This window comes from Tachysurus fulvidraco, chromosome 3 (assembly GCF_022655615.1).
Source record: "Tachysurus fulvidraco isolate hzauxx_2018 chromosome 3, HZAU_PFXX_2.0, whole genome shotgun sequence".
In the NCBI taxonomy this organism is placed as follows: Eukaryota; Metazoa; Chordata; class Actinopteri; order Siluriformes; family Bagridae; genus Tachysurus; species Tachysurus fulvidraco.
This window is the reverse complement of record NC_062520.1, coordinates 20,875,005-20,887,199: the sequence shown is the minus strand read 5'-3', so window position 1 is coordinate 20,887,199 and position 12,195 is coordinate 20,875,005. Positions and strand designations below refer to the sequence as shown.

The window sequence follows — 12,195 nt, the reverse complement described above, 5'->3', positions numbered from 1 at the left end:
GTGCTAAAATTGTGATAAAATCCACTGGTGCAGTCATGTCTAAACCCAGGGGTGGGGGAAGGGAATGGGTGCTCTGTATCGTTACCACCTGCACTGGTCACATGTATACCATAATGTGGATATCAAGTTCCATATTATTTAACAATATTAATATTATTAAATGATATGTCTAATAATTACTTTAATATACCAAAAAGAATTAACCAGATCTACCTGTCTGCTGATCATATAAACAATAGTATAGAGTACAGATGTACAGTTGAGTGTAAAAGATTTGCTCACAAAAAATAATAAAGATTAAAGAGTAATTTGCCTGTATTTATCGCATTGTGACAAATATTGCATGTTTCACCAGTTGCTTATATAAATGACCTCCAAACCCCACTGAATCTGCCGAAGTGATTTTGTACATTTTTTGTACATTTCAAGTTATTGTATTTTTCTTAATCCGTTCAGTTAATTTTGCCTTATATTTTGGATTGCTGCAGGCTATAGTCACATTTCTTTCATAACCATATTGGAATACCTAATTAATTGAAAATAAACAGATGTTCTATTAACATCCAGATATCATGGGAAAGGCAAATTGCCCCTCAATTGTATTTTAGTGCAGCTTTATGATGCAGGTGCTGCTGCTACCTAAGGTGGGAAGCTTTTCTTTTCATTTGTAACCTTTGCCAGTAAAGACTTGCTTAGTCATCCATCAGAATGCAAATATCATAGACACAGGTTAGTGGATACTTTTAAAGACACAGACACACAGACACACACAGACACACAGACACACACAGACACACAGACACACACAGACACACACAGACACACACAGACACACACAGACACACACAGACACACACAGACACACACAGACACACACAGACACAGACAGACACAGACAGACACAGACACAGACACAGACACAGACACAGACACAGACACAGACACAGACACAGACACACACAGACACACACAGACACACACAGACACACACAGACACACACAGACACACACAGACACACACAGACACACACAGACACACACAGACACACACAGACACAGACACACACAGACACACACACACACACACAGACACACACACACACACACACACACACACACACACACGTTTATTTATCCATAAATCATATTAGTAATTCAGGACATAATTAATAGTGATGCAAAAAAACATCATAAAATACATCTTACAGTTAAATTATGTACTATATCAAGCTTATCCAGTGCATGGCCACCCACTTGGCTTTTTTGCAGCTTTATATGTCTTTATGAAGCATATCTCATTAGTTAGTGTTTGTTTGTTATTGACACAGGTCATCACTTCAAAATGTCCAAATCAATGTTGATTGAATTATGTTACATGTTTTAGATTCTCAGTGGTCTGGTGTCCAACAGTGTACATCGGCATTAATTCAGTAATTCCTTACAAAAATAATTTAAAAATGTTTTGTTTTGGTTCACATAGTAGTAGTAGTTCTCAAAGTGAGGTCTAGGAATTTCCACAGTTTGATATAATACTCAATGTCACATTGAAAAAAGCATTTGCATGTACTGTAGTTCATGTTTCTAAATTGTGTTACATGTTTCTTAAAATGAAAATAAAGAGACTTGATTTTTCAACCTGCACCCTTCTTTAAACACAAGCATTTTCCATAAAGACCAAAAAAATCAGGCTTAGAATATGCCTGCTTACACTGGTTTTAAAGTAATAGGATTTAATATAAAAAGCAAAAAAGAATATTTTGGCAATAATTAATAGAACATGAAATCAAACATAAAATAAAACACAGAATCTAAGTCTAATATAATGCAAATATCTGTTTTCTAGTTATTGAATTAACATAATAATGGCAATGCTTTGTTAATTTAGTGTGATTGAAGGTTAAGCTGAGCAAGCACTCATCTGCCACACTTATCACTCCCTTTAATTAAATTCATATGTTTATGCTTTAAAAGAATGAAAAAGATTCAGTTCTCAGGATAACCAATGTCTCTCCGTTTCAGAGTCTCTTACAAAAATTTTACTGCATTTTAAACCATCATAATAATGTATTTAATATTAGTCTTAATAGACATTTTGCTCTAAATATGGCAAACATACAGAGCTCGACTGTTGTGAGTTGTGACCTGCATGGTTATCTGGTAAATTACTGAGCCTCATTTAAAGCACAGATGAGAAATACAAACAATAACCAACAATAAAGCTATCTATTTCATCTTTTCTGTATGTAACATCAGAAGATGTAATTTCCTCTCTGTGTTTTATTAAACATGTCTGAATAGAAAGCATAACTATCAGAAAGAATATACAGATCTGATGGTGATATATGCATCTGATTACTTGTACCTAAATTACTTGGCTTGGCTTTTGCAACAAGAAAAAAAAATAGATGAAAGAAAAGATAAAAGGTGTTGTATCACTTCCTCACTCCTGTAGGTACCTCCTCAAAAAAAATTCTTTATCTCTGTTGTATTATTGTGGCTTTTTATAAGAAGAAGGAAGAGTGAAAAAGGTGGCTCTCTCATGCAATTGATAACAATACAAACTGTTAGACATAAGATTTCACTACAGTTTTGTAAGAATATCTGTTAATACTTGATATTAGGCAATATGTGAAATATTTGTTTTATTTTGAGGACTTCTCATTAATACCTGTAGTAAAATATATATAATAATAATATATATAAAATAATTATGCACTATTTTTATTGTTGTTTTGCTATTGTCTGTGGATACTATACTGCTCAAAGAACAATTAAATACATTAATCTTAATAAATTAAATATTCAAAATCTTATATACGTTATGTAATTTACTGAGAAGAAACTGATGTTGCATGTGGCAATGGTCAATGGAAAACAAAAATCAACCATCCATTGAAGGCTGCATTTAAAATCACAACAAAAATCAAAGATCAAAATTGAAATTACTTTCTTATCCAACTTTCATGCTCCTTATGAATTTCATGCTCCTTATGAGATAGCAAATGGGGCCCTGTGGGGTCACCTTCCAGACCTGGATCAGGGCATCAGTGAGCTCCTAGACAAACTGTGTTACTGGGAGCTCCAATACATAAATTCTCATTTGAATTCAGGAATAGGAGGGCCATTCAATGACAATGCCACATGAGTCTGGGCTAGCCAAGCACCAGGTCATTTTGTAGGTCCTGTTTCAACATGCATGAAGGGGCAGACACTGATCCTAGGTTGTTGCTTTCTACAGCCCTGTCCAATGCTCCTGCTGAAACTATGCCTGGCGAAACCATATTTGGATGCGAGAGCTTCGAAGAGCTGGACTACTGTGCAACCTGATAGGGTTGTAGGTACTTCCTCATGCTATAAGTAGTGACAATGACAAAAATCAGTCAGAAAGGATATGGAGAGAGCAATTCTGCAAAACCATTCCATTTTTGTCTTGCTGATGCCTCTCAATTGCACCTGTTGTCTCTTTCAAGGCAGGTAAAACTAATTTAAAATCACTTGATTGATATCCCTGAAGTTTAATTGATTTGGTGTTATTCTGTTATGATTACGTGCTCCTTTAATCTTTTGACCAGTGTATGTTTTATTTTTAAGCTCAAGACAAAGTCAAAGTTTTTAAATACTACTTGAAGAAAGCAAAAAATAAAGTAAGATCATATGCATTTCTATACAAATGCATAAACCTGAAAACCATAATTATACATTCAGAATAACAAAATAAGTGATACCCGGATCAACACAGATCAGAAGGCTGTGTGAATACCACAACCTATTACTATTATTTATTTCTTTTCTACTACTTAGTCTTTTTTACAACTGTAAATGAGAAACAAACACTTCACAAACACTATCAAATCTAAGCTAATTGTTGACTAAAGTTAGAACTGACCCTGTGAATTTTGTGAGTGAACAGATTTCAACAGGAATCCTGCAGTTATCATGGAGTGGCTTACCATAGTATGTACGGTTCCACATTTTTTTGGTGATGCTTTCTCTTGACAGTTGGCCTTGACTCTCTGCTAAACTCTCATTCAGTGCATGAGCATACAGCATTAGACCATCATAGAAGCCTCCAGGTATTATGTTCATCTACAAAAAAATGTATACTTCAATGTCATCTCAAATCAAATGTAAAAAATATCAAATAGGCATTGTTCTCATTATATCATAAAGATATGTGTCAAATGATGATTTTAAAAAACATTTTAATTATGTCAATATACTGTAAATATATACTGAGACAAGATTGTGATCAAAATTTTGATTATTAAAGTCAAGGAAACTGGATGGAACAGATTTCTGCAAGCTTTTTTTTAATCGTTCATTAATTTGTGCATGAAATTGCCAGTTTACATAATCCCCCTTTGTTTTTAAAATGTCTATTTTTTATGTCTTTTTCTTGCTGTCTACTCTATCCATCAATCATCCAAAAATAATTTAACACAAATAAAAAAAGCAAAATATAAACTCTTCTCTTTACAGCTGTTAATGATGGAAAAAAGGTGGAAACTACTGTAAGTAAAAAAAGAATGAAAGAACAGGTCAAACTCTGTTAGCACAGGGCTAAAGGTTAAACTTTCAGTGCATGGGGAAATTACATATTCATAACACAAAAGCAGAGATGGTTGATATTGATCTGCAAAAAGTAGGGTATATTGATTGAATATTTAAGCATACATATAAAGATATGCTCAGCTGTTCTGCATGTCCTTGCACTTTTAAGAGAAAATGAATAAAACCATTAGCACTTAGTCTCATACATACATAATAAATAGAATTATAAGTCATTTCAAATGTCACAGACATTCTCATATTTGTCAGCATGATGAGTCATGCTTGATTACCCTCACTCTCATTTGCTCACTATAAGTTCCTAGTCAGGGTTATGAAAGATCCTGAGTTTACACTGGGAACACAGTGACGCGCAGCAGGAATAATGTGTCAAAGATTTTGGACCTTAACTGAGAAGAGGCCAACCATGTGAGGATCCTAAGAAATCTAGAGATTTTCCAGCTCCAGTTGGACTCTGCTTCTTGAAATATTCGGACATACTAAGAGGAGATGCCAAGTACATGTGGACTTTGAGGGAAACACCCTCCTCATCAGTACAACATTTGTCTGACTGAATATTTGTAATCACACCCTCTACTGTCACCCAAATGAGGATGGGTTCCCCTTTGAGTCTGGTTCCTCTCAGGGTTTCTTCCTTTACCATCTGAGCAAGTTGTTCCTTGCCACAGTCACCTCAGGCATGCTCATTTAAGGTAAATACAAACACATTTCAATATATCTAATATTAATCTTATTTTTTTTATTATATTATTCTTTATATTAACTTTTTGTTTCATTTTAATATTCTGTAAAACTGCTTTGAGACGATGTCAATTGTAAAAAGCGCTATACAAATAAATCTGAATTTGAATTCATCTGGGATGGGACACTAGTATATTAAAAGGAACCATACACACACAATCACAAACTCATTCATAGATAGAGGCAAGTTACTATAGCCAGTCCACATACTGGCATGCTTTTGAGAGATGGGAGGAAACCAGAGAATGTGTAGGAAATCCACACAGACAAAAGACACAAATTCTATCATATCCTAGCTGACATAACCTACCAGAGAGTCCTCCACTGTAAAGTTGAACAACTTCTTTGCATTTGCTTTCAGATCAGTGACAAAGTCTTTATACTCTGGATTCTGTGGCTCTCTGTACGTAAGGATTTTCACACTCTGAAAAAGAAACATTAGAGACCCCGATAAAACACTGTCACATGTAAGAATGTTTGGTTAAGTTTGTGATTTTGAAAAAGTTTTTTTTTTTCCAAAATATTTTCATCCTCAAAACATCTATTGTAAACAATTTGGTGGCAGGAATTCAGCAGAAGTATGAACAGGAGGGGAATGCATGCTACAGTATATTAATACTTATTCTCGAGACATTTTCGCCCAGTCGTGCATAGTTTTCCATATTTTATGGCCATAGCTTTCTGTGTTTCAGCTAGAAGAATGAATAACATGTACTTCGGAAAGAAGATTTTAAATTTTTTACCAAGTCTATAATTTTATGTATTCAATTTTTACAGCCATTAAATGACATTCAATTTTCTTTGAGAAATGAGAAATGTTGTCTCATTTCACTGTGTACTGCATATCTACTGTATATATGGCTGAAATTACAATAAAAGCTTGACTTTGCATAAATCTGTTAGTTTTAATCACATTAATTTATATATATATATATATATATATATATATATATATATATATATATATATATATATATATACATATATATATGTATATATATATATATATATAGAACTGGATTTTTCTTTTTACTTTTATCACAGTCTTGGATATATCAAAGATTACTAACAACATTGGCTTTTATGCATTGTTTTTTTGTGCACTGTGTATTTTCAGGCTTTTTACATTGAGTTTTATGGAGGAAATCAGCATACTACAGTGTGTGTGTATATTCAGGATTGCTGGAAAGCCTGAATACACATGCTCACACACAAACATGCACGCATGCACACAAACACACACACACACACAAAACACATTTGGTTTGTAAAAGATCTTTTACTGATCTCTGATCTTAATCTATCTTTGCCCTCTCTTTGTCACCTGTTAATTTGAAAATAAGTTTTAGCTCAAGCTTACTTGGTATGCTTCTCTTGCAATGTCATCATCAGCGTCTCCTCTGGCCCAAGGTCGGGCAGGTCGTGATGCCACAGTCCTTCCAAAAACATCAATGTAAATGAAGGCAAATTCCTCTTGAGGAAGATTTGCCTTACGAAAGTTCACCATTAGTTGCCGAAAGATATCCGGAGTACAGCATACAAACACCACTACAAATGGATAAAATACAGATTATTAAACACAAAATATTGTCAGTAATTATGGATTTATAACATATTCCCAATCTTTCCAAAAAAGCTCTAAGTCCATCAGATTGTAAGGGCATCTCCAATGGACAGCCTACTTCGGGTCACTGCACACATTTTTATTTGGATACAGGTCTGGGCTCTGGTTTAATCTTACAATAAATTTGATTTTCCCTTAGTTGAGCAATCCTGTTCTCAATCTGAATATAGGCTTTGGGGTTTTATCTGACAAAAAGATGAAAGTCCTCTTCATCATCATCATATTACTAGCAGACACTTGAAGGATTTACACTAAAATTTAATGGTAGTTGTAGCTTGACATAAATCCCTCCAGCTTGATTAAAGCGCCAGTTCTGGTGAAAGAGAAGTTGCCCTAAACCATATATAGGGTGTGTTAGTGATGTGCTTTTTTTTAAACAAACAAACCTTTTGGAGTTTATAATTATACATTTTGGAATTGGTCCCATTAGCCTACATCAGATTTTGTCACATGATTTGGGGTGATTTACTTGAGATGTTTTTGTGAGAAAGGGTTTCCGGCTAGCCACCCTACCCTAAAGCCCAGACATGTAAAGAAAATGAGAGATTGTTGTCACATGCAGAGTGTAATTAGTACTTGCTTACAGCATTTACACTTGTCTGATATTGCTGCAGCTCCTCAAACCTTGCTGTAGGTCTCTTGCAAGCAGCCCTGTTAAAAAATATATTTTGGAGGAATCCTGTTCTTTGTGAGCTGATTGTGTTGCCCCATTTTCTGCATTTGTTGATGACGGCTTTTACAGTGTTCCATGTTACACCTAATGTTTAGAATTATTTAAACCTCTCTCTCCTGACTGATAACTTGCATGGATAACTATTGTAACATTTGAAACACCATGTATGATTTGAAAGCTCATTGTAGATCAGAGCTTCAGAAGATAACTAAAAAGATAACCCTATTGAAAAAGCTACAAAGTTAAGGCTACTAAGGATAATTTCATTGAAAACAGCTACAGATTATCAGTTGTAATGACAGGTCGCAAGACAGAGGATCCATTTGCACCATGCTCCATTTGATCCATTCGAAGGTGAGGCAAAAATCAGAAATGAACTGCACAAGGTCTCTGCTGTCTCAAATGCCATGGGTAGCTTGGGTAGATCCATCAGGCGGCACGCTTTGGAGAACCGGTCCATGACTGTGAGGATGACTGTGCAGTTATCGGACTTGGGTAGATCAGTGATGAAATCGATGGCAATATGGGACCAGGGGTGCTGAAGGATAGGTAGTGGTTGCAGCAAGCCGGCCGGGAGCTGATGTGAAGATTTGGACGTGTTGCAAACGGTACACCTTTTCACGAACTCTCGGGTGTCTTTGGACAGAGAGGGCCACCAGAAAGTGTTCTGCACCAGACGGATTGTGGCCGAGATGCTGGGATAACCGGAGCTGGGTGAAGTGTGTAACAGTTGTAGCAGGGTAGTGCGTAAGTTCTCGGGCACGTAGATGTTTTAAGCGGGACAGTCGCTCGGAGGTGGAGACAGCGTATTGGCCTGAGAAATCTGGGTAATGATGTTCCATTGGATGGGAGCGATAATTTGAGCCTCGGGAATGATGGGCTCTGTCTGAGAGGGCTGGTCAGGTTCATTGCTCAGACGGGAAAGTGCGTTGGATTTGATATTCCTTGAATCGGGTCTGTAGGTTACTGTGAAGCGAAACCGTGTGAAAAACATGGCCCATCGTGCTTGACGTGGATTCATCCGCTTGGCCGAGCGTAGCTACTCGAGGTTTTTATGGTCTGTGATAACTGAACGGCTGCTGAGCGCCCTCTAACCACTCCTCAAAGGCTGCCTTCATGGCCAGTAGCTCACAGTCCCCCACGTCATAATTGCGTTCAGTAGTCAATAGTTTCTTCGAGAGGTAGGCACACGGAAACAACTTGTTAGCCGGACCTTGTCGTTGAGAAAAAAACACTCTGATGCCTGTACTGGAGGTGTCCACCTCGACCACAAACGGTCGAGCCGGGTCAGGGTGGTGCAGGATGGGAGCTGTTGTGAAGCGCTCCTTCAGCAGATGAAAGGTGCTGATCACTTCAGGTGACCACGATAAATGGGGCGATGCTTTCTTTGTCAGTGACGTGAGTGGCGCCGCGACCGTGCTGAACCCATGAATGAATTGATGATAGAAATTCGTGAAGGAAAAGGAAGAGTTGTAACTGACAGTCTGGAGTTGGGGCCACTTTAACACTGCCTCTACCTTGGACTCGTCCATGGCGACCCCACCGGCGGAAATGACATAGCCCAGGAATGATGTAGAAGTTCTGTGTAGTTCACATTTCTCTGCTTTAGCATAGAGCTGATGTTGAATTAGTCTCTTCAGCACTGCTTGTACGTGCTGGACGTGAGCCTCCATGGTTTCAGAATATATCAATATATTGTCAATGTACACGATTACCCATCGATCCAGCATGTCTCGGAACACATTATTGATAAACGACTGGAACACAGACGGACTGTTGGCAAGGCCGAACGGCATGACCAAATATTCATAATGGCCGGACTGTGTGGAGAAGGTGGTCCTTCCATTCGTCCCCCTCTCTGATGCGGATCAGGTTATAAGCGCTGCGTAAATCCAATTTGGTGAAGAACCTGGCTTTGCACAGCTGTTCCAGGGCTGAGGGCACCAGGGGGAGTGGGTAGCAAATTTCACAGTAATCTGGTTCAGAGCTCAATAGTCTATGCAGGGGCGGAGCCAAACGTCTTTCTTCTTTACAACCCGGAAGCCGGACGATGCCAGTAATACTGAATGCCGAATAAACCCCTTTTTTAGTTCCTACTCGATATATGCATTTCAGTGTCGTGGTGTTGGGTAGAAGCTCGATGCTGCAATCACCGGGACGGTGAGGAGGTAGCTTGGTGGCCTTGACCTTGCTAAATGCCTCTACGAGGTCGTGATTTTCAGCCAGGAAGTCATGGCTGACAGGAGTGGGCGGCACGATGGTCACGGAGTATAGCAGAAGTAGAGCCTCGGAGGGTCGGTTATGTGGAGAGCAGGTCTCATCCCAGGCTATAATCTGTGGTTCTCTCCAGGAATTGAAAGGTGTGTGGAGCTTTAGCCAGGGAAACCACAGGATCAGAGAATGACGAGTAGAGGTAATGACATGGAACCGGATAGTCTCGCTGTGAAAGGGACCCACCATTAGCTCGATCTCTTCGGTAACGAATCATATCCGTCTCTTTCCGAGTGGTCGACCTTCTATTGCTTCTACGGCTGCGGGGACAATAATAATAATAATAATAATAATACATTTTATTTAAAGGCGCCTTTCTAACACTCAAGGTCACCGTACAAAAGAAGAAGAAAAACAACAAAAAATATAGTTATACAATACTTACATTGATACTACACAAAAAAAAATTGGACCAACATTACAAATCATGATCTAGAATATGCTAAACTAAACAGATGAGTTTTAAGCTGAGATTTAAATGATGAAAGAGAATCAATATTACGGAGCTCAGATGGAAGTGAGTTCCAGAGCTGAGGTGCAGAGTAACCTCTGAGGTGAGGTGCACAACACACTCCGTTAGTGGAATAGCGTTTGCTCTGACACACTCCTCCGAAATGAAATTTCCAGTGGCGCCGGAATCAATGAGAGCCTCATTTCAATATTTCCGCCAGGTATGTTTAGGCGCATGGCGAACCGGGCGCAAGTCTGAGTTAAACTGGCCACACTCCCTAACGTACTCTGCTCGTTGTGTGGTCTGACGGGACAGGATGGTAGACGATGCCCGGGCGCACCATAGTATAAACAGAGTCGGTGATGTATGCGACGTGTTCTCTCCTCGGGAGTGAGATGAGCGTGAGCATGGTGCATGGGCCCAGCCTCTTTAGAAGACGGGGAGTGTGTGGGTGATCACCGGGCTCGGATCAGGTTGTCGAGTCGGATAGACAGTTCCAGAAAGTCAGATAGATTTCACCCTTCTGCTTGCAGTTTATGGTTCAGACCTTTACGATAGAGGAGCTTGAGGGGTCTCTCCTCTCAACCTGCCTGAGCTGCGAGGGTGCGTAACATTAATACATATTCTGCGCTGCGGCTCCCCTGGGAAATATTCAGGAGGTGCTCCTCTGCACTCTCTTCTCCAGCAACGTGATCAAATACGCTGCGGAACTGGGTGAGGAAGTGGTTGAAGGAGGGAAACGCTGATCCGTCCTCTCTCCATACGGCGGTGGCCCACTCTAGCGCCTTTCCAGTAAGAAGGGTGCAGACCATTGCTATACGGCTGGCGTCCATGGGATAGAGAGATGATTGTTGTGTCACAAACAGCGAACACTGCATCTCGCCGGTTCTCCATCGAATTTCTCCGGGAAGGAGAGACGTGGGTTAGCGGTCGCGGGGATCATGCTGGGGGTTGTGGAGATACTCTGCATGCTTTGCAGGGCTGTGACAAGTTCACCTGTGAGCGATGCGAGATGAGCCAGCTGTCGGGAGTGGTCGCTGACTGGCTGAACCTGGGAGAAGAGCTCCGTTGTGAGCTGTAATGCAGCGGCTGGATCGTATGATGTCTTCTGTAATGACAGGTCGTGAGACGGAGGATCCATTTGCACGCTTTTTAATCCAAGCTCAAGGTACAACAGGCTTAGGTCAGAATCAACAAACACAGTGTCGAAGGTGAGGCAAAAATCAGAAACGGTAATACAGACAGGAGGTTGGGGCAGGTGGCCGACAATCATAGAACAGAGCAAAGTCAAAACAGAGTCTAAAACCAGGATTACACAGGAAGACAAATGCTCAGACAGATAGCAGCGGCAAATTGAGACTTCGCATTGAAAGGGAGTTCAAGTTCATGCTTTATAGGAAGCAGGTGATTGAAAGCAGGTGGTGGTGTAATCATGACAGGAGCAGGGGTTTGTGGGAGATGTAGTGCGGAAGCTGCTAGAACTCGGGCGAAGGTTCCCTCTGGTGGCGGTCAGGAGACGAGGCAGGTGCTTCATTCATAACATCAGTAAATTGAAAGTGATTGGTTTAAAACACGGCCACACCACAATAATAGAAGGGTTTGCACACCTATGCATAAAGGTTATTGTAATTTTTTATTTTTCCTATTTTTCCCTAAAATGTTTTGGATTGTTATTTACTTTTTATACATGTTGTAATTTCATATTGAGGGTGAAAAGTTCTGACATGATTTATCTTGGTTTAATTTTTTCCAACAGGAGTGCTTAAACATTTTATATGCATTTTAGATGGTATCTATTTGGCCCAATTTCCTAGCACTCCCCTGACTGTTCAATAAACTAATGAGATTACCTCAGCAAAGAGCAAG

The 12,195-nt window shown here is 39.3% G+C and overlaps 1 protein-coding gene across 3 annotated transcripts in view; it reads right to left on the bottom strand.

Annotated features, from left to right (window-relative positions):
* The window catches only part of npr1b (natriuretic peptide receptor 1b), a 42,729-nt gene that overhangs the window by 18,385 nt on the left and 12,149 nt on the right, over positions 1 to 12,195 (bottom strand). For all 3 annotated transcript variants that reach the window (XM_047811372.1, XM_027149158.2, XM_047811371.1), the window contains exons 4-6: positions 6,671 to 6,858; positions 5,621 to 5,734; positions 3,951 to 4,086 (exon numbers count right to left, since the gene is read on the bottom strand). In XM_047811372.1, the coding sequence (XP_047667328.1) occupies positions 3,951 to 4,086; positions 5,621 to 5,734; positions 6,671 to 6,858 (438 nt within the window). The remainder of the gene's footprint in view (positions 1 to 3,950; positions 4,087 to 5,620; positions 5,735 to 6,670; positions 6,859 to 12,195) is intronic.